At 41.2% G+C, this 22,365-nt stretch overlaps 3 protein-coding genes across 4 annotated transcripts; 2 read left to right on the top strand and 1 right to left on the bottom strand.

Annotated features, from left to right (window-relative positions):
• The first annotated feature begins 1,437 nt into the window (after positions 1-1,437).
• LOC133969595 (uncharacterized) lies at positions 1,438-5,858 on the top strand. The gene is made up of 2 exons (XM_062406177.1): positions 1,438-1,993; positions 4,286-5,858. Exons 1-2 carry the CDS (start codon positions 1,506-1,508, stop codon positions 5,238-5,240), a joined length of 1,443 nt encoding a protein of 480 aa, XP_062262161.1. The 5' UTR covers positions 1,438-1,505; the 3' UTR covers positions 5,241-5,858.
• Positions 5,859-7,062: 1,204 nt separating this feature from the next.
• Positions 7,063-17,016, bottom strand: nf2b (NF2, moesin-ezrin-radixin like (MERLIN) tumor suppressor b). Its single transcript, XM_062406172.1, has 17 exons — positions 16,667-17,016; positions 16,290-16,406; positions 15,052-15,177; positions 14,549-14,671; positions 14,340-14,423; positions 13,926-13,994; positions 13,732-13,814; positions 13,540-13,615; positions 13,303-13,440; positions 12,899-12,973; positions 12,697-12,810; positions 12,457-12,579; positions 12,127-12,344; positions 10,727-10,829; positions 10,409-10,539; positions 10,144-10,312; positions 7,063-9,270 (listed from the first exon to the last, which is right to left on the bottom strand). The coding sequence occupies exons 2-17, from the start codon at positions 16,377-16,379 to the stop codon at positions 9,223-9,225; spliced, it is 1,770 nt and encodes a 589-aa protein (XP_062262156.1). The 5' UTR covers positions 16,380-16,406; positions 16,667-17,016; the 3' UTR covers positions 7,063-9,222.
• Positions 17,017-17,045: 29 nt separating this feature from the next.
• mettl27 (methyltransferase like 27) lies at positions 17,046-21,142 on the top strand. Of its 2 annotated transcripts, XM_062406174.1 has the most exons (7): positions 17,046-17,353; positions 18,787-18,867; positions 19,002-19,124; positions 19,302-19,430; positions 19,638-19,773; positions 20,280-20,375; positions 20,465-21,142. In XM_062406174.1, exons 3-7 carry the CDS (start codon positions 19,011-19,013, stop codon positions 20,665-20,667), a joined length of 678 nt encoding a protein of 225 aa, XP_062262158.1. In that variant the 5' UTR covers positions 17,046-17,353; positions 18,787-18,867; positions 19,002-19,010; the 3' UTR covers positions 20,668-21,142. The 2 variants fall into 2 exon arrangements, with proteins under 2 accessions (XP_062262158.1, XP_062262157.1); XM_062406173.1 differs by lacking the exon at positions 18,787-18,867 and having other exon boundaries at positions 17,047-17,353.
• Positions 21,143-22,365: the final 1,223 nt, after the last annotated feature.

The following is a 22,365-nucleotide window of genomic DNA, read 5'->3' on the forward strand; positions in this document are numbered from 1 at the left end:
AACTTTGTGTCGTCTGATGTCATAACGAAACACAACTTTGAATTTAATCAAAGTCCCTGTTTAAACAGGACATCAACAAGAGAAATGCAATCACATAGTTCTTTTCTCTAACAACCTACAAAGAATATCAAAAGTAATAATTCACTCGGATATTTCATTTGTTGTTGTGTAAGTGTGTATTATTAAAGTCGGAGGCGGAGCAGGCAGATCTCTAATAGTTCAATGTGAAGGAGAATAACAATCCTCTTGATGGTGGAAACAAAACAATGTATCAGTGACATAAAGAAAAACCTTTACGTATTGTTGTATCTTGAAATTGATGAGATGAGTTGAGGTTTGATATTATCACATGCAATTTAAAACTTTCAGGCCCTTGATAGAGTTTTCTAAAGCAGTTGCACATTCAAAGTCATTTTTCTACCTTTTGATACGTGTGAATGTTGTTGTTTGGCCTCAATGGTCAGAGAAACAAACCCTGTTTTCACTATCACTGAACAAATGCAGGCAAAGTAAGGAACAAATTATCCTCTGAAAAACAGTGTGTGTGTGTCTGTGTGTGTGCATGTGTCTGTGTGTGAGATTTGAACATTTCCGACTGATTAAGACACTGATAGTGACTCGTCAGGTTACAAGGTGATGTTTTAATTCTTTTTCCACCAATAACATCCTAGACCTCTATAAACATCAGCAGATTTCTGCAGAAAATCGTTGTGTTTCCAGCTGCTCTCCTGCTGGGAGTCGCGCTCTGTGACATCTTGATCCTGCTTTCAGTCACGAGCAAACATCTCAAACTGAGAAACTGTCTGGGCCTCCTCCCGTGTCTATCCCAACCTTCCTCCTGCACGACACAGCCGCTGTCATGTTTGATGTCATGAGATCAAACAGCCCCAGGATATTTACTCATGCACCGAGTGGGAGTGAGAGCTCGTAACTCGAGTGAGAGACTTTAACCCCCTGAACACAGCTCAGAGTGTGAGGGGTAGAGCTGTATAATCAGCCTCTAGGGACAACCAGGGTCTGAGCAGGGGACTTTAATCCGTCAGACAGATCAGGGACATGAGATGAGAGGACAGGCTTATTCAAGAGAAAGAAGCCAAAGTGAATATTGTGAAGGTGGAACATCGATATAACAATATTTTAAAGATTCCTGAGAAAAGAGAGTGTCTGAGATAAAAGGATTAATTTAAACATTGATACATTTGTCTTTGCACCTATAAAGTATTTATATAAAATGAAAAAGTTTGCCTGGGATGGGGAAAGAAGCCGACAACTTATTCCAGAGGCTGAGTGAAACATTAAATCACGACTAACCAGTTTCAGCTCAGAGGCCGTGTCACCAAACTCCTCCTCTGAACTGGGAAGAAAACCCGTAAGTTGGCTGCAGTCCACCTCCCCTCTGAGTGGACAATAAATACCACCATCTGCTCCTTCGGCTCCCTCACCCCTGAATAGGCCCCGTCTCTCTGCAGCTCTGGCCTGTTTGGAGAGATCCACGGAGCTTCAGCATGGTGTCCGCTGGAAGACAGAACCTGGGTATGGCCTTGGCCTTCATCGGCTTCATAGGGAACATCGTCATCTGCGCTCTCCCCACGTGGAAAGTAACGGCGTTCATTGGTGCCAACATCGTCACTTCCCAGGTGATCTGGGAGGGATTGTGGATGAACTGTGTGACGCAGAGCACCGGCCAGATGCAGTGCAAGGTCTATGACTCCCTCCTGGCCTTGCCCCGAGACCTGCAGGCTGCCAGAGCACTGGTCGTCCTCGCCATCATCATCGGGGTCTTTGGGATCCTTCTGTCGGTGGTCGGGGGCAAGTGCACCAACTTTGTGTCGGAGGAAATGGAAAAGAGCAAAGTGGCCATCGCTGCCGGGATCCTCTTCCTCATCGCTGGGGTCCTGGTGCTCATCCCCGTCTGCTGGACTGCGCACACCGTCATTCGGGATTTCTATAACCCCCTCCTCATCGACGCTCAGAGGAGGGAGCTGGGGGCCTCGCTCTACGTTGGCTGGGCCACTGCGGGGCTGCTCTTCCTGGGTGGGGGCCTCCTCTGCAGCTCCTGTCCCCCCAGAGAGGAAAACGAGTACAACGCGAAATACGCCAAGGCTCGCTCTGTGGAGAGCAGCAAGGCCTACATCTAGAGCGTCAGCAGGAGATAAGACAGAGAATCAATGGACCTTTTAACCTGTTTGACCCACGAGGAAGAGCCAAGTTCCACCATTTAGAACATAGCTTGGAGCTTTTGCAGTATGTGACTGGAAAATCTAAACCTTCTTAAAAACTGTGCATACTGTTAAATGTGTAGTTTTTGATTTCCTATATGAGATTATTTAATGTTTTTCTGTTTTACGGTTTATTTGGGACATTTTCATACAGATTTACTTATATTTTTGGTTTATCTTGTTTATCAGTCCCAAATACTCACATTACATGTTCCCTATGACACGTGAGGCTCAGAACACTTGTGTTAAATACTGCATTACTGTGTATTTACATGTGAAACCTGCCAGTGCTGCTACTGAGCCTGATACTTTGGATCCTCTTCCTCCATCAAACCAACTGATTATTGATGATGAGGAGACTGATTAACGTTTTTTTTCTGGCGTTTTCTCCAATTTTTTTTGTGTGCTGTTGTCGGGTGAATTGTTGCACTGTTGTAGATCATCTTGAAGACACATCAGAGATTACGTTTCCCAGTGAGAGGAACAGTTATAGTGACAAATGCCAAGAATCAGGTTTTTCAAGTGTACTTGGAAGAATCTGCACTAACGGCCTGTGTGACAACGTGTTCTTCCTGCTGAAGAAACTGTGCTACAGATAACTGTCACTCTGAATGATAAACAGTGTTTGTGTATATGTATTATTCCCTCTTATTTATATCTATAAGACTAAAATCCATTTTTCCAGACAGAAATTTAACACCTCACTTTGAATTCAACATATTCTTTTGTTAAAGTTTAATAAATATTTCATTACAAAGTAAAGTGGCTGTGATTGGTTTTAAAGTTTTTTTTTTGTGTTATTGACAATTATGACTAACATCTTTTTTAGAAACACACACGTGAAGGTTGGACATGAAACAAATTAAATAAAAAATGAAATAAAGATAAAAAGATGGAAAAGTATGCTTTCTTGAAGAAGATATAATTTAATTCATGTGAAAATAATAAAATATATATATAAAACAGACTTATTTAATAGACTCTTTGTGGTTTTAGGTTGACTATAATAGCAACAAAATAATAACAATAATATAATAATAATAATAAAATGGTAGTTTCGAATATCCCGCTATCAGGCCAACATATTAGTTTTATGTAATGACACCAAAAACTCTCCCCCGAAGCTACAAGGACAAGAGATTAAAGATTATTTTGAGCCTGATTAAGGTTTGTAAGTTTGTGTGAGTGTGTGTGTCAGTGGTGTGTACGTGTTCGTTTGTGTGTGAGGTGGGGCGAGGGTTTTGCATGTTTGAAACAGGTTTTTCTGCACTGTGGATGCTGCTAGAATGAAACTGGTTTATTGTGTTCTACATTTCGCTCCTTTTTTTTGTTACAGAAACACATTCCGCGCACACACACACACAGACACACAAACACACACAGTGAGCGCTGACCTCACTTGTATTCATCTTTGAAACATATTAGAACTCTCATTATCACTTTCGGCTCAGTTCAGAGTTTCAGCAGAGAGGTGCTCTGTGAAGACATCAAGCAAAACATATAAACATGTCTAAAGCTCTTTGTTGTCGTTCCTTCTGCTTTGTCCCAAATTAATCTGTTGAAGGTAACAAGGGCGGGAGGAGATGATGTCACGGCTTCTCAGCTCGCGCCCTCCTCCTTTTTTTGTCTGACAACCTCCTCCCCTTCCTCTTCCCTGTAGTCTTGGTGGTGCATCCACACCTGTAGCCAGAAGCACACAGGCAGGCGCTCAGGTGACAGAAGAGGCAGAGCATTCTCAGGTAGGAAAATAAAGAGAGGAGGGAGAGGGGGAGGAGAGGACAGTAGTCAGGGATGTAAAGGGGGAGGGACAGTAGAGTGTAAACAAATGAACCGAGGAAGGACTGAGGCACACCTGGTGTCAAGTTAACGCTGGTGGACACTAGGCCGACAAGAGAAAGAGTCAGAGAGACGGGGACCCGGAGGCAAATGAAACCTGCAACATCACAGGTTGACAAAGAGAAACTCAGAGGGAGATACGAGAGAGAGGAGAAGTGACCAGAGAGGAAGTGGAAACATCTGTGAGGATTATTTATCCAGCTGCTCCAGAGATCTTCCCTCCTCCTCAGCACCATGGCGTCCACGGGGATGCAGCTGCTGGCCGCCGCCCTCTGCCTGCTGGGTTGGGCGGGGGTCATCATCAGCTGCTTACTGCCCATGTGGAGGGTCACCGCCTTCGTGGGCAGCACCATAGTCACCTCCCAGACCATCTGGGAGGGCATCTGGATGACCTGTGTGGTCCAGAGCACGGGGCAGATGTCGTGCAAGCCGTACGACTCCCTCCTCGCTCTCAGCGCTGACCTGCAAGCCGCCCGGGCCCTCACCGTCCTCGCCATCGTCACAGGCGGTGCAGGCCTCCTTCTGGCCTTCATTGGGGGAAAGTGCACTCGCTTCTTGGATGAGGAAGATGGCGGCATTAAGGGCAAGGTGGCCTTGGCGGCAGGGGGAGTGTTGATCGCCACAGGGCTTCTGTGTTTGATTCCCACGTCTTGGGCGGCTGGGGCCGTGGTGAAGAAGTTCTACAGCGCCTCCAATGATGCTCAGCGGCGGGAGATTGGAGCCTGCCTCTACATCGGCTGGGGGGCGTCCGTCCTGCTCATTCTGGGAGGGGGTTTGTTCATCAGCTCAGCGTGCCCCCTCAAACCCAGCGACACAGACAAGAGCCCCTCAGTCCGCTACCTGGTGGTCCGCTCCTCCAACGGGTCCAGCAGGGTCCTCAGCCCAACAGGGGTGCCGTCGGCGAAGGCCCAGCCTGTCGGGGCAGCGTTTCCCCGCTCCCAAAGCTCCGAGGGGACGTCCACAAAGTCTCAGCTGCACAAGAGGCCTCCCTGGGAAGACGAGTCCGAAAGATCCTGGGCGCCATCAACCAAATCTCAGATGAAGAGGCCGGAGTCGACAAAATCTGAAGAGAGCGAGGCGCTGTCGACCAAGTCTCAGCTGAAACGAGCCGAACTGGACGAGACTTTATCGGCAAAGAGTGAAAATCCGGATGAATCCTCAAATCCAGCAAGAACATACCTATAATATGAACTGACATTTATACAGAATGAAACTATGTTATCTTTACTGAGAGAGATTTAGATGTTCACCTGTTACACTGACGTTAGCTGAGGTAGAATAGTTTTTGTCCTTCATCATGTTGTTTTGAATGAAGTGAAAACAGGGAAAAGTCGTGTTCACCAACAGGTCAGGTGCACTGAACCTGAACTAAAACAGGCGCGTGTGAAGTTACATTTGTCTTATTGTTAGAAAAACAAGCTTCGTGAATTTAAAATCACCGTCATCGATGTTGACGTGTGAAGCTTGAAAAGATTACAGATTTTATCTTACTCCTTAAATGCACTTGAAGAAGATAAATCCATCTGTATAAATATTTTTACATGACATTTTGTTTGTTTGTTTGTTTGACCTGTACCAAACCTGAATGCAACACTATCAAGGAAGCAGCAATCGATGTCTGTGCTCAGTTGATGAGCGACCCTTCGATGACAGACTCCACTTGTTACAAATGAAGTTTAATTTACCAACAGCGATAAAGTTGTTATTATTCATGTGAGTTTTTTTTCTAAAGATTTAGATGTGATACTTTTTGGTGTGAAATGCAATTTTATGTTTTATTTGTACGTTTACTTGCCAATAAACAACTGCAACGTGATCAGGTTGAGTCACGAACCTTTTTATTTTTAACTACTAGTATCTGCAAACATTACAGATCCCCCTCTGGACTCTCAGTCCACTTCCTGGCTATTAAAACCCACAGGACTAACAGGTTTGACAGAGAGTGCGCTCACAGAGGAGCTGTGAAGTGTTGGAGGAGGGAGGAAACCATGTGTTTGAAAGAATTAAACATTTTCAGTTTCAGTGAGAAGATGCAGCAGCATCAACATTGAGACAAGAGCCAATGATGCTGGTCGTCAAAATGCAAAATACACATTCCATTGTGAGGTAGATACACAACTTAAACCTATATGAATGTTTTTATTTGGTACGGTAAAACATTAAAAATAAAGGAAAGAAATGACTAAAATAGAATATATAATATCAAATATATATTGTTTATTGAGTAAAATAAACAAATAAGAAATGTTTGATGACTGACACTGGGTAAAGCACTTGACTACACTGATACCTTTGCTTATCAGGTAGTTTTGAGAGACACCTCCACCTTGTGGTCAGAGACGGATCTGTCTCAGGAGCAGCAGGTTTGTCTCCATCCTTATCCTGGATGATGAGCTTCATCCTTGCCTTTGTCCTTCAGACAAACTGGCTATTTTGAAGTTGAAATGTTTTGATTTTGTCTGATTTTAGACATTTACAAAATACAAAATAGTTGTAAATGGAAAAAAGGTCCTATTCTCCTTTGTAATTTAAATATACATGTTTGAAAGCATGCATCCATTTGGCTCGTGAATAGTTGCTTGAGGTAGTGAATTAAAACATTATCATGCTGGAGGTCAAACAAACAAACAAAGAGTCAAATGTTGTGATAATTTGAATGTTGCAATTGAAGTTAAAACATTTATTCTTAAATGATAGTGTGTTTTTAAAATGAGTCTGAGTAATGCCCTTTTGTATCAGTTCACCTGTAGATTATATTACTGCAGCATGATTGATTGTTATGGATGTAAATTAGTTGTCAAGAGTCTCATACAAAGTTTTTGCCCATTTATCAAAGTGACCAAACCTACTGGTCAGGATCCAGTTTATCCGCTGTGTAAGCTAATATGTACTTTGATGCATATTCGGGTTCAGGTTTTGAGTGCAAAAGTTTTTCAGCAAAGAGGAAATTCTTGGAGGATGTGGTAGTTTGCTCTGAAATTGAAAAAAATGCATTTTAAGGACACGCTAGGAAGCAAGAAGGATTTTATAAACATCAATGAGACAAACTGAGGACATCGACACAAACAGCAGGACAACATCAGCGACACAGACACACACAGACATGTACAATCACTGCTGGTATGAAATAACAAAATAACTTGAGGTTAAAAATCATATGAACTTGCATCATTTCTTTTATCACTTCAAAACAAACCCACAACATGTATTCAGATGCGACTTAAATCCCATTATAGAACAAGAAAACAAACATTATTTACAAGTCCCTAACAAACATAAACCTCAAGAACACGTGTGATGTTATTAAAGGATTTATAGCACAAATAAATATGTTTAAAATGCAAACTGAAGAACAATGTGTTGTAAGAAAGAAAACAACATTTCTACTTGAACGTCCAACACAAAACAAAAGCCTTACACAACGATAACCCTGTCATGAGGGCAATAATGAACCAATCAGTGATCAATGTTTAGTCCAGAGCGACGTCAGTCTCCAAATAAACAAACGCGTAGAATCTCTGGCCGAAACATTTAGCGACCAGCCGCTCCCTTTTTAAGAATGTGATGAGTGAGTTTCGTAGAGAAAAGGTTCACTCACACCTTTATAAAACCAAACACACACTCTACTGGCAGAAATATGGAACATGTGAATCACTGATATCCAAGTTAAATCAAACCTCCTGTTCACAAAAAGGTTAAACAATAATGGATATCATAGTGTTAATCTCAGGGGGAAAACAACGAGAGTCTATCTGCAGTGATTGTCTCCAACTCAAACCCTGAGAGAAAAAATAGAATAAGAAAATAAGGCGGTCGTCAACTTGAACCTTATAGAAACTGTGAAGCTGAGACACAAGAGCAAGATATCAAATAAACCCTCAGCAACTCCAATCACAACCGTAAAAAATAAAGTTCAAGGCACATCAACAGTCTAAAGTACAAAAAAATAAAGACTTGAAATGGCAGAGCTCAAGCTTGTAGTAGTATATTACACGTATGTTAACTACCATGAAGAAGCACTAGAAATTAAAAACGTAGGAACCAGTGTGCTGTTTTCAATAAAGGCCGTTCATGACCTCTGTGACAGAAACAGCAAAAAAACGAATTAAATTCAAACATCAAAACACTGAAATCAACATTTTTTGGAGTTGTCAACTCTTGACACTGTTCCTGCGAACACACAAACTCAACACAACTGGACAAGATCCCATTAGGACTCCACTGACGAGGAGTTACCCACACATCTGCCCAGGAGCTTATGTTTTCACCCCTGCCCACTTGTCTGTTGGTTGGATTACATAGAATCTACAGAACGTCGGAACATGAAACTCAGTATAAGGATGAGACATGGGTCAATGAAGCACCAAGATCCAGGAATCTTATATTTCACTCTTTTAACATTTGCAAAATAAGGCGTTGTTAAGAAATATATTTCCCCAGAGTTCCCAGTGCACCTCATGGGTCCTGATGAAAAGATTCAGGCACATTGAGAGGACCGATACCTTGGCAGCCATTCTAGTTCATGTATATTTAGTGTTCAAAGATAACTTCAACCTTGGCTTGTTATAGGCAGAATCAGAAATGTTTGAGAAACACTTTTCTGGTATGAAAGAAAATGACCAAAATATGCACAAAATCCTCTGGTTATCTGTAACTATTTGAAATTTTTTCCACCATAAAATGACCATTCACTGAATAACACCTAAGAAAGGACGTAAGGCCAGTTTCTGAAAAGAACAACAAAATGAAATACAGAGAATCCCTGTCACATCGTGTTGTTAAGGCATCGCTGTGTAATGTGTCATTAAGGCGTGAGTCTATATCGGAGTATCCCTTAAAACCACACAAAAAACATCATCAAATAAAAACCCACTCATAAATCCATCTTCAGCACCAAATACTGAATCAGTGGGAGATACATGGCTCACACCGCCGCGTGTTTTGCATATGAAAGAAATATTAAAGGTGCCGTAGTGACTCAGGTGGCAACAGATGAGCGTGGCTGACAGACGCTTTGCTGTTGAGGATTTAGTCTCTCAGAAACACATAGTCTAGATGCGTGTATGTTTGTGTCTGTTAGTTTCAGCCAGGTAAAAAAATAACCCAAGAAAATAGTGAATCTAATCAGCCGGTGTCCTCGTCCCTCGTCATCTGAGCAGGACTAGGATCAGACTTCTTCAAAGTAGGCCATCTGAGACATGTACGCAGAGTTTCTCTGTGAAAAAAAAACAGGACTAATGAGAAGAGAACATGAGGCGGAAATCAGTGGGAAGAAATGTGCTTTTATGATACAAGGAGAAACTCGAAGACAAGAAATGTACATGTCGTTAGAGTGTTACCGATAACTACTGATGTGATTCATGTCTTTCATTTCACATGTTTAAACTTCATTCTGAAGCCTTTGAAACCGGCACTACAAGATTCACGTTATCGATCAAGTCTTTTCTGTCGGCGCCTCTTTTGAACGACCTCCCTGAGGAGAGAAGGGCTGACAAGCTCTTTATCCTCTTTTAAGTCTCTCTGGACTCACACACACATTTGTATAAGCCTCAGAACTTGACGTCTGAATTCACCTTCAACTTTTTAAAGCTCTTTAACCTTTGTCAATCCAAGTTAGTTAAGTTTTTCTTTTTATCCTGACTGTGATCTGAATGATTATTGTAAAGCTTTTCAAATGTTTTATTCTTTTTTTACGCATTTCAGCTGTCATACTTTTATTTTTATTTATTATTTTTTATTAGTGACCTGTCTAATCTTCTTACTGCTTTTAATCCTTTCCTATTGTTACAAAGAACAAACAGTACAACAGGATATTCAACAGCTTAGCTTTGTCAAAACAGATGCACTGATAGTGTAAATATAAAAAATGGCAGTTTTTCTTATTTTAATATGAGAGGGACATTTTGGGTACTCCAAACTTGAAGTCTAATGTTACACTGCAGTCAGACATTAAACTGCGTTCTTCTTGTGAACCCCGTTATTATAAAACGCTAGACAGGAGAACAATTAGTACTTCTATTGACCACTAGCTCAAATAGTGAGAACTAATAGCACGAAGAAGAGGATGTGGTGACGGGATGGTACATACGTTGCTGTGAGGTAAGTAGACGGGCTCCTGAGCGTATCCCCTCGCCTCACTCTGGAGGCTGTAGAGTCCGGCCTGCTGCTGCTGCTCCTCCAGCTTCAGAGACTCGATCTCTGTCTTTAGCTCCTTCAGCTGATCCTGCAGGTGTTTGCTCTTCTCCATATACTCCAGCCTGTATTTACGGCAGATATTACAATGATAAGGAGGCAAAGCCAAAACTCTATTTCCAAAGGGTTGTTGCGGGGGGGGGGGTTAAACTCCAGCTCACCTCTCTCTCTCAATCTCCATGGACAGACGTTTCATGTCGGAGTCCTTGAAGTCGAGACGTGTGGATGCTGACTCGTAGGAGAAGTCGGCTGCTTCGGGAGGAGCCGGTGGAGCAGAGTACGCTGGTATGAGCTGGAGAAAAGTCAAACAAGTGTCTAGTATGTGAATAGAGTCATGAAGTAAAGGAAATTTAACACATAACTATCTGGTGACACACAAATGCACAAAGTTAACTTGCATTTCAAACATATACAGTGATTACAGTCTAAACAAGCTGCATAATCCACAAAGATAAAATAACAAAGGCTCCATCACGTACAGGGTAAGTGGTTTTGGTGATGTCCAGCAGCTTCTGCTTGGCTCTCCGCTCTGCGTCCTTCGCCTCCGTCAGGTCCTGTTTCAGATGATCTGACTCCTTCAACCTGGAAACAGAGGTTTGGTTAGTTCGAGGCTTCTGAAACACAATAAAACTTGTATTAAGCAACAGTAAATACGTTTTACTGCACAGCTAGAATTACATTTTACATTACATCTGCTGTAGGAGGCTGTGACACAGAGCTGACACAAAGAAACGTGTCCTACTTGTGAATCAGTGGAGGAAAATGCCACATACTTAAAATCTGAAAAAGTAGAACATATAGAATTGAAATAAACCATTGGTTTGTGGGATACTATTTATATTGGATGCAATTTCTCTAGAAAGGAAAGAAAATAGAAAACCCAATATACATAGACATTTTTTGGGGTATACCTCTGTAGTCTGGTCATCATCACTTCTAGAATTACAAAATACATTTCTTACTGAATTTTTGACCGGCCTGTTAGTGGTCAAGTTGCATTGTGGGTAATGTCGACGCCAGGTTTTGAAAAGGAACGAAAATATGTGGAATAAAACCTGATTCTGAGGAGTGCAATCATTGCATTTACATTCAGAGGAACAAGCTGACCTGGGTAATCAGGGAATGTGTTTACATGCACTGCAGTAACCTCGTTGTTGTAAATCTGCAAGTGCTTGCGGCAAGTCACTCATTAGATTCCTCCCCTGCCACTGACAAAAGTTAAAAGACTCTGTCGTGACATCCTTACTTTCTATGATGTGTGTGTCTGAGTTGGGGCAGTCGGACGCATTAAGAAGACACAGACAGAAACACAGAGAGACAGACACACAGACAGACACACAGAGAGACAGACACACAGACAGACACACAGACAGACACACAGAGAGATAGACACACAGACAGACAGAGCAAAGCTTTTCCTCATAGTCTGAAAGTGTCTGAATATAACAAATGGTCACATTTTCATCACAGAGATCAACTTATTAAGACCTCAAGAGGGTATTTTGTGTTAAATTTAAGTTTCAGTAAAAATGTTGGATCATTACAAAGACAAAGCCGCTCCACTGTAACTTTCCCCATTTGCAGTCTAAAGTCGTTCACATGCAGGCTTAGATAAAGCTGTTAATCGTTATCGATTATTCTCCTGGAGAAATCAGGACTAAACCAGGTTTCATATTTAGATAAGAGATATAATATTTAAAACGTTATCCCATTTGATTGTAAACCTCTCTTTATATTTTATGGAATATTTTTACATTTTTACAAATACACTTGTTTATTTGTTTCTTCTTTGTAATTACTGATTATGTGTAATTGTCTTAAAACAACTGCATTTCATGTGTTCATAGCAAAGTGAGGTAATGATAAACTGATTCCATACCTCCTCTCGGACTGCTCCACCAGTTTGACAGCCAGCTGCTCTGCCTCCCTCATCTTCTGCTCCATCAGTCTTTTCTCCTCCTTGGTCTTCATCGCAGTGACCTCTAACCTCTGTCTCTCATGCTCAGCATCTGCAGCCTTGTGAGCCAGGAGCTTCGCCTCCTCTTCGGCTATCTGGGCCTTTTCTGCCAGCAGGTCCGCGGTCTCCTCAGAACGCAGCTGGAGAAAATGAATTGTAACATTCAAAAGGATTAATGGTGGAAATCAGGGCTCAGCATTATGCTCAGCATTATGCTCAGCTATTATTTCATGTCCAGGATAAATCTCTCACCAGTGCCTCGTTGGAAAGTCGCGCCTCGTCTTGTAGCTGGAAAAGTCTTCGTTCCATCTCCTCTTTTGCGCGTTCCGCTTCCTCCCTCATCTGTTTTTCCCGTGCCAGGATCTGACGCTCCATCTAGAAAGCACATTAAATACAATTAATCATGATCAAATCATCATAACTGCAGTTTGTGTATGCAAAGTGTACAGCCTATCCCATTTATTAGTCAAGGCGAGTTTAGAGCGCACTGACCTTCTTTCGGGCCTTCTCCTCTTTAGCTTGAGCCTTCATCTGCTGCACTTCAATAGAGTCCACCTTCCTTCTCCTCATGAATAGATCATGGTTACCGATGCACAGCTGCAGGATCTAAACAAAGAGCAGCAATGTGTTACTTTATAAAACTTTAATGTAACTCTGTTATAATTGTTATACATGAACCAACAGGTCAACCAACCAGCTTGTTCACACGTAGTTGAGATGAGTAGAACTTGAAGACCTCTTTCTTCTTGTCCAGGGGTTTGATTGTGAACTGCAACATTGGAAAGTTAAAAATGTGTGCCTTTACAACAGTATAGCTCACTGGCTGAGTGAAGGGTTACATGTTCACAGACAACTTTATTTGCCTGCAAGATAGTGACGAGTGAAGAAAAATAAATAAATAAATAGCACCCTCCGTTATGTATTTATTTGGTAGTGTAGCACAAAAAAAATTCTCTGCAACATATGTCCTTGAAATGAAATTCCAATCTGCTAAAACTGGTGAAACCTTGCAGCAGCAGGATGTCAATTTTTTCTAATTCTCCCAGGGACAGGCAGAAAAAATGCAGTTGTGTGAACTGTCTGTCTGAGTGGATTTACCTCCTTTTCACTGTAAGAGATGTTGCGGATGTCGCTCCAGGGAAAGGACTTGTTCGGGTTGAGTTTGCTGTTGGGGCTGTAGATATGAAGACCCTGAGCATCCACTCCAAGCAACAGGTCGGTGTCCCTTTTATTTTGCTGTCAATGTAACATGCAAGTCATTTGTAAGATTGTATTTTTCATAACACAATGTTTTATTTAACGAAGGAACCTCAAGGTTCAGTGATTCACACTCACAGTGATGGCAAAGTAGCTGACACCATACATATCAAGGTCCTGAGCGATCTTCAGGTACTCCATCTCTGCCTCATCCCTGTACAGACGATGTCCAAATAAATTGGAGAAGACACATTCAGCAATAATACATTCATCACACACCGACTTCATCGTTCGTAAATGTGTTAACGTGCCTCCTGGGTCATTTCTTACCTGGCGATGCCTCTGTGCTCCGCGTACCAAGCTGTGATCTTCTCCTCCCACATGTCAGCTGTCATTTGATATTGCATCAGAACCTGAGATACACACACACACATAGGATCACAGGAAAAAACCTTGGATAATATATACAAGCAGTCACTATGTTTTGTGGATAGTCAAATGTGAATTTAGTCATGTAAACTCACCCTTTTAGGCAAAAGCTCATCTTGGGCCAGGAAGCCCGGCTTGTGAAAGTTTGGGTCATAGTCGCCGTACTGTGATTGAGATGAGGGGAAGACAGAGAGATATGGGTGTTAATGTTGCACATTTGCAAAACTTTAAACAAATACAAGTCTAACTGAGCACAACACTGGGTTTGAACAATGTTAGAAACATTTTGGATGATGTAAGTCCACGAGTCAACATAAGAAACAACAGGTCTAGTGATTTTTAGACATTTTAATGAGAATTGCAAAAGTTTAGATCTGTGGATTTCAGCTGAACTTCAATTGACTAAATGTTTTGAGATGTAAGTGGAACAATAATTTCTAATATGCAGCCGAAATTCAAATGACACTAATGGACCATTAACTTTCCATAACCTTGCACGGATCTCTTACCTTGGCTTGGACAGCGTATGATGCCAGAAGAACAGATGCTTCAGGGGAACAGAATATCTCTTCATCCAGTATCTGTTTTTTCACCTAAAAAAAGAACATGACAACATGTTGAAACAATTTAAATTATTCAGTTTTCTAAAACATGTGCATCTCAAGGAGAGTTTGCATATATAAGACCAAAAGTTATTTAAATTAAATGATTAGATTACCTGTAAGAAGAAGAGGTGCTGAGTAATTTCTTGGACCAGTTCCTCTTCTACTTTTTCTGGGAAGAATTTGGCGAGGAAACTAAATGTTATGGGAGAGTCCTTGGGAACCTCCTGGTCCAGGACCTTGATGAACAAATAAACAGGGGGGGGGGGGGGGGGGGGGCAGATCAAAGGGGAATAAGAATGTTTTTTTTATTAGGCTACAGTCTCACAAAAGCCAGAATTTCATGCCCTGATCAGTATCTGGAATTAAATTAAATCAATTGATCCACAATTCAAGAGATCAATTAAATAAGATTAGCCCCCTCTGGCTGCTCAGCATTGCAAACTGACACGCATTGAACAAAACATTTCGAAGATGTCGCCTTTTACCCTGGGAAAATATAAGAGGCATTTTATAGCTTAAAGGATTCATTGTTGGATTAGAAAAATAATCCATGGATTTCAATGATTATGAAAAACAATAATCAGTTACAGTCCTAGGATCCAAAATTACTACTCACCCGTTTGTCTGGTTTCAGCCAGGCGTACGTGTCCTTCACTGTGTATCTGAGTCCAAAGAACCAGGTCTCCCTCAAACCCACAGTGCGACACACCAGGTCGAACAAGTCTTTACCTTTCCACTTCACCTGAAACAAAACAGAGAGCAGCCAAGAGACCAGTGAGTTGAAAGGCTGGAAGGTAACGTGTTGACTTGTTTCTACTAATAACTCAAACTAAAAGTATGTCACTTTCAACGTAAACTTCAAATGACTGAGTTTTCCTGCAGTGTGCTGGTTGGGGGAGTGAAGTCCTCACTATCAACATGAACAGTGACTACACCTTAGTCAAAATCATACAGTAAATACAGGGGGAAAACAGAGAAACTGTGTTTTGCACATAATATGAGATATATTGTGGCTTTTGTGAAGGAAGACACGAGAAGCCTCATCAAATGTGCAGGACATTCCAAACTTAATGTGGACCAATAAATTGTTCCAACCTTACAAATGCATGCACATAATATAGTCATACATTGATCTGGACATGGAAACAAGGACTCTGTGGGAGAGCTGGCTGTCCACTAACCAGTGGGTGAGTGGTCCAATCTGTGGCTCCACATGCCCAAGTGCCCTTGGGCAAGATACAGAATCCCAGCAGTGTGGGAATGATGTGCTATAAAAAGTTATTATAGCAGAGCTGTGTCAAGCTGCACCTCAATATGCTCGGGGAATTTGGTCAGAAACCATATTGAATAGTTAAAAAGGGTTGATTGTGTCCTCCCACACTCGTGCTGCATCTTTTCAACATGTTCCGTGGTAATCTGCAGTGTTATTTTTGTGTAAACTTGCTTATAAACAAACCAACAAGCAGACAGATGGGTGGACACTTCTTTGGCGGAGGTACAAACTATGAAAGCGCTCTCACTTTAGTCTTAGTGCCTAGAAACCGTGCACAGTGCTGTTTGTATTATTAAATGTGTAGGACATTTCAGGACATTCAAACTTGCCTTTGTATCACCTTGTTATGTCTGGTGCTTTTGATATACTTTTGTTTTGGCTCTATATGTATTATTAACAGCACTTTGTTGAGTTTTGTGAAACACTTTGTGAGTCTGTTCTGTGAAAGGTGGTCTATTAAATGAACTTTACTGACTCACATACACAAAACAAGCCAACGATATGTGTTTATTTATTGATCTGGATGTGGAAATGATCGACCACACACAGACAGGTGATCATTTCATATCATAGATCCTCACCTCACAGCTGAACTCCATCTCGGCGTCCATGGTGATAACTTTGACTTTGAAAGTCTTGGGCTGTTTCTTCTTTAAACCCATGATTGACATTTTGAGGGTTTAGCTGTCAAAATAAACCTGTGGAGAAATAACAACAAAGCTCTTCAGGAACACAAACACAAAATCGAACCAGAACAGAGGTGGAGGCTGCTGATAAATCACATTTTGTTGACAGTTTTAAACTTCAGGAGGGAGCGTCTGTCCTGACAGGGACATGTCAGTGGATGGTGGACATCACCCACCAGGCAACACGAATAAATACAGATATATGCGTTCATTCGTTGTTCAACCAAAGGTGTATTTTAATTTAAATAGAAAAGGCACATGAGGCCAGTTACCAGGGAGTAAAGTGAGAAACTTCTGCCGTCCAACGAGGCTCGGATGAGGCTGGGCTGCTTTTCTGTTGTTGGGGGGGCAGAGCGATGCTAAGCTAACGGGTGCTAGCTTCGCGGCTAGGCTACGAAAACGCACCAAAACAAGTTGAAGAAAGCGCGTAACTTGGGATTCTCCATGTCGGCACCCGCCGAGCGAACCAAGCCTGTGCGTTAAAACCTTTTTCCTCACACAGGGAAACGGAGACAATGTCCCCAGGTCGGTCGGCAACGGGTTTTTTTAGCTTGTTAGCTCCGCAGGACTTTCTAGGAGACTTTTTGTTTTGACCCTGCAGGTGGGAACAGGAACTGCAGCCTGGGAAGCGGCGACTGCGCATGTGCGTGAATTTGGACGCTGCGTCCGTAACTTTAGGAAATGTTGCTCTTTAAATAGTTTTATATATTATTAAAGATAAAAAGTGTGATGGCCGTGAATGCAGCTGCAGGAAACGACATGTCTGACAGGCGCGCAGGTTGTTAAGAAAGACAGAAGAAGCGGATCAGTTCCCTGACAGTCTGAACCGAGGGAACAGCGAAGCCTGAATCCACGCTTCCTGGTCTGCAGGAAGTTTGGGTCTTTTTTCTTCTGCGTGCATCGTCTTGCCAGTCATCTTGTGTTTTGAAATCCCCAGAAGAAAGAAGCAGCTCCTGAAGGTAACACTCGGGACTATTTACCTCCTGCACGAGGCTTCCTGTCGCCTCACGTGCTGCTGCCTGGTGATTTCAAAACCATGTGACAGCTCAGAGAAGATCAGATCAAACTGATAGAATCTGATTTTCAGCTACTGGTGCTTCTTCCCTTTTTACTATTTATGTGTTAGTTGTGTGCTTGAATGCTGTTTTAAGATAAGACAACTTAGGATAATCCTTTAGAAGTCCCACAATGGGGAAATTGCTAATATTAAACCTGCAGGGGTTAAAAATAGGCACCAGTAAGCTAATAATAGATGCCATAATTATATAAGAAATATAGAAATATATGAATGTGTGAATAAAACCCCACAGCCCTGATTTACTACTCGTTCACGGTTGTGGGGTTTTTCAATAAGTTGTAATAGTTTACTAATAACTTTGTTGCAATACATAAAGAAAACTGAACTTGCCCATTTTCACCTGTTTATTCTCATCGTCTTTGATGGACTGTATATAGTTTTGATATTAGATCAATGTGAAGGTTAGTTAAACAATTCAAACAAAGTCATTTGATTTGCCAGAACTAATTAGGAGAAGGTTGTAGTTTAGTTTGGCACATGGATGCATCATGAGAGGTCTGGCACCTGAGCACAAACACGTGAAAGAACCTAATCTACATAGGAGCAATTTGTGACTTCATTCTTTAAAACTTGTTTTGCATCTTTTAAGTTGTTTCTACCATAGTGAAAAAATAACTTAATGTTGTAGTTGAAAAGTAAGTTTTATGACCTATATCTACAAACATATAAAACCTGTCTATATACTTTATGACCTGAGCTGTTTTATGGTCTGAACTGTGTAGGACCTGGACACTGTCACACACTTTTTATCACTTATTTACTCTCCAAAGAACTGAATGTATGACTGCTTGTCTCCAAAGGAAACATATGTAGATCAGTTCCCTGTATTTAGATTCCTCTCTCAACCTGCGCCTACAGAACCAGTCTGAACTGGTTCTGAGAGACAGCCCTAGTCCTCCTATATAAGATCCTTGCATTTGACTATCCTGCATCTTCACCCTGAGATCCCTGTGACTCTCTGTGTGGATCCTCTCTGCAGAAAGCCTCTATTAAATACACAAAGACACATTTGGTGTTCCAGCCTCTTGTATTTCCAGATTTCCATCACACTACTCCTCCTCTTTTCCCTTTGATGTGTATTTTTACTTGTTTCATGTCTGGACTAATTTTATGTCTTTTTTTGGTTGTTTCGCATCAATTTGAGTTGTTTTGATTTATTTGTGCAGACCTTCGGTAATGACTTTGCTACTTTAGTTTAAAATATTTACTTATTTTGAGACTGTGGTTGTTTCCCTGCTTCTCTTTGTGATCGTTTTGAGCTTATTTGTGCTCACTTTGCGTTTATGGTTAATATTTCTTTCTATCTGTGTTTAGATTGTGTCGTACCAAGCCCTCTCTTTGTAGTTGTTTGGCGACACACTTCACAAAACGAACGTAGGAGACGAATGAAGCAAAGTGAGCTGTAATTTTCATTTGCCATCAAACAGTACACTCTTTGATAAGTGATATCTGATTCAGATACCTGTTGTCATATAGCTTTATAACTTGATTAATTTGCCGATTGCTCTTTTCTTTTGTCCGTTGAACAGTTTTACGAGATGTCGGCTGGCAGCAACACATTCGAAGACGTGAAAGCAGTCGTCTTATCCGCTCATGATAACGCTACATACGAGGTGGACTTCTACAGCTCCTGGGCAGAGAACTATGACAAGGTGAGATGACTGAGGAAACATACAATTTGATATGCAGAAAATATTGGCAATGGTGATGGTTGAAAACAAGGCTAAGAGAAAAAAAAACTTCCGTCCAAAATATCCATGTACTTCATGTTTACTTTTCTCCTGTGCACTCAAAGCCTCAGTTCTCAATTCAATCATATTTCTTTATAGGATGTGGCTGTTCTTGAATACCGTGCACCGACCCTCGCAGCAAACAGCATCTCCAAGCATTTTAGCGGTGACCGGGAAAAAGCCGTCTTGTTGGATGTGGCCTGTGGGACAGGACTAGTGGCCAAGCAGGTAAACTCACTAGACTGAGAACAAACTAGTCTTGACACAGAAATACATTATACGATATTCTACAAGGACATCATTGTCTTTTTTTTTATTCTAACTGTTCGGATCAAAACTTTTAATTCAGACCCTTTCTGTCTTGTTGTAATTTGTTTCACTTTCCATGTACAATTGATCTGTGTGATCAAATAACAAGCAGTCTCTGTCTTACAGTTGAAGAAACATGGATTTGGACGATTTGTGGGTGTTGATGGAAGCGAGGCGATGCTGGAGTTGGCCAGAGGGACTGGTTTGTACCAGGAGCTGAAGCAGTCACTGCTGGGCGACGAGCCACTGCCGGTACACTGGGGTAATTTAATGGTGCATTAATCCACATGGTTCGTTGACCACTGTGATTAAATACAGGACAAGGTGGTTTCAACTAGTTTTTGTCGTGTGTTTTTGTTATTATTGTTATTATTATTATATCTTTATTTATATAGCACTTCTCAAAAGATAGTTACAAAGTGCTTGACCAATACATGCAAGTACAAATACTGTAAAATTAACAAAAACTCTAAATATGTGACAGAAATTTAAGCATGGCCTCCCAAAACAATAAAGAAAACTATAATTAGGTAAAATAGGTAAAATGCAGTACGATACAATTCTGATTTAATCTTTGATTTAAAGGAAGCTCCTGTCCCAGCCTGCCGTAGTTTATTGAGCAGAGTCTGTCTCATCGACTTCAGTTGTTTTGGGGGGAAATCCCATATTTAATATCAGTCTTTAGCATTATCAGTATCTAAAGACATAACATTTAAATATGTTTATCTCTTGATGAACTCTTCTTCCGCTTCGCTGCTCCTCATCCAGCGGATTCATTTGATGCGGTTCTGATGGTCGGAGCGCTCTGTGGTGGTCACGCCCCGGTGGCTGTGGTCAGAGATCTCTGCAAAGCCACTAAACCAGGTGAGATTTAAGTTTTTTGTTGTGTCAGTATCTCCTGTTTAGTTTTAATCCCTCAACAGCACCGCTGCACTGTCGCCTGCGTCCACTAGGTGGCTACGTTTGCATGACGACCAGAAGCAACATTGACAATCTGGAATACAAATGCGCCCTGGACCGCGAGCTGAAGCAGATGGAAGAAGAGGGGCTGTGGATTTGTGTGGAGGTGATTGAGGTGAAAGACTGGGAGAGGTCTGTGTCAGAGAAGGAGGGGCGCTACGTATCCGGTGTTGTGTACCTCTATAAGAAAATCTAACACAGTACCCAGCAAACATGAGTTCTTAACAGCCAAGTTCAAAATTAAATTACTCACAAAGATACAAAATATTCCAATAATAGAATAATGAATTTCACCCAAAAGAAGAGTTACAATATATTTTTTCAGACCCAAACCTGAGAATGTGAAACTTCATGATTATTATCTTTTAAACATATTTTTCATCAGGATTTCCCATAATGTAACACATTCCTGCACCACCAGCACAAACTCTCTATGAGAGAGGTGGACAGGACACTAAAGATGTTGTAGCTGGTCTGGTTCAGAATCATGCTGAGCAAGGTCATTCAGAAATGACCTCCATATATCAGAAACCTTATTGAGATCTTCTGTAATATACCAGTGAGCTAAATTAACTAGGTGTTAAACCGAGGCACAGTATCTGACTCCAGCCTTCAAATTACCTCCTTTGTCTTATTACCATAATAGGTCTTTGCGCGTAGACACTGCAGTTTAATAAAAAAGAGAATGGCCAGATAATGTTATCTACAAACGTGCAGCCATAAATATCAGAGAACGAGTATGTTGCCCTAGAAAGGAGCCTCCTATAGATTTGTCTCAGTTGTTATGCTTAACAATATCCATGTTACCCGAATGAGCTTGTTGCAGTGAAACTGGTGTTTGCAGATATGCAGAGAAGTCTTACTAATTGAAATCAATTGCTTGGACGTGTGTTAATAAATGAAAATATAATTTATGTGTACGCTTCGTCTTTAATGTTTTAATATCTGCAGCGCATTAATCAAGCAACTGGTTAATGATTTTGAATAAAAATCATGCACAGAGATTCATGTTGAGTGTTACTTAAATCATAGCCCTCTTGTTTTTATTTAAAGCTATTTATGCATCATAATATTCTATTTTAAAGCATCGACATTTACACAGGTGTCACATCGACAAAGCATTTTCAGTGGCAGACACTTTTTTGCTTTTCAGGGTTTTATTGTTTTAAGAAGTGATCAAATATTCTGATGTAAATATGCAGGAGCAAATAAACAGGCTAAAAAAGGTGAAATAAACATCCTTAACTTTTTTATAAATAAAACTAAAATGCGACTCAATAGAGTGTATACCTCCACCAAAGAAGACCCAGTAGTCCCCTATAATGAAAACACATTTGAATTCACTAGATTCAGATCTGCAGCAAATTACTCTCATTAATATCAGTCCCTTAAACGAGTCTGACCAAATCTCGCAATGTTCAAACAAAATAAAAAACCTTCCTGGATTCATTCCCTGATTCAGAACTGCACCCAAGATTTAAGTCTTCTTCAACCTTTTCCACAAAATGTCATGGGAAAAGGTTGACTAGTTTTTGCTTAATCCTGCTAACAATCAAACAATCAAACAAACCAACGCAGATATAAAGGAGGGATGAATAAAGTTTGACTTCAGAAGCTATAAAATATGTTGCGTTAAATCTACCTCCTTGTCGGAATCTGCTGTAGATTCAGCAGCTGGACGCTTTTAACTTGCTTCGCCCTGTTTCCCGGCATGGGAACGTTCTTTGGTTTTTCTGGTAAAGACTCTTTGAAGATGACGCTCCAACGCTCCAGTTGTATCTGCTGGGTAGATCGTCCTCCGTGTTTCCTTCAGCAGATATTACCGACGTCGCTTCAGGGCTCTCATAGTTCCACCTCGTGTTGATTCCCATCAGACCTCTCACTCCTTCTCACA

This window comes from Platichthys flesus, chromosome 15 (assembly GCF_949316205.1).
Source record: "Platichthys flesus chromosome 15, fPlaFle2.1, whole genome shotgun sequence".
Lineage (NCBI taxonomy): Eukaryota > Metazoa > Chordata > Actinopteri > Pleuronectiformes > Pleuronectidae > Platichthys > Platichthys flesus.

What these genes read in the sequence shown, in the direction of transcription:
- LOC133969595 (XM_062406177.1), top strand. Translation starts at nt 1,506, where the DNA reads ATGGTGTCCGCTGGAAGACAGAACCTGGGTATGGCCTTGGCCTTCATC. An exon ending in AGGAGGGAGCTGGGGGCCTC is followed by an intron (nt 1,994 to 4,285) that starts GCTCTACGTTGG and finishes CCTCCTCCTCAG; the next exon opens with CACCATGGCGTCCACGGGGA.
- mettl27 (XM_062406174.1), top strand. Translation starts at nt 19,011, where the DNA reads ATGTCGGCTGGCAGCAACACATTCGAAGACGTGAAAGCAGTCGTCTTA. An exon ending in GGGCAGAGAACTATGACAAG is followed by an intron (nt 19,125 to 19,301) that starts GTGAGATGACTG and finishes ATTTCTTTATAG; the next exon opens with GATGTGGCTGTTCTTGAATA. An exon ending in CTGCAAAGCCACTAAACCAG is followed by an intron (nt 20,376 to 20,464) that starts GTGAGATTTAAG and finishes TGCGTCCACTAG; the next exon opens with GTGGCTACGTTTGCATGACG.
- nf2b (XM_062406172.1), bottom strand. Translation starts at nt 16,379, where the DNA reads ATGTCAATCATGGGTTTAAAGAAGAAACAGCCCAAGACTTTCAAAGTC. An exon ending in TCACCAAAACCACTTACCCT is followed by an intron (nt 10,540 to 10,726) that starts GTACGTGATGGA and finishes ACTTTTCTCCAG; the next exon opens with CTCATACCAGCGTACTCTGC. An exon ending in TCTACTTACCTCACAGCAAC is followed by an intron (nt 9,271 to 10,143) that starts GTATGTACCATC and finishes TTTTTTTCACAG; the next exon opens with AGAAACTCTGCGTACATGTC.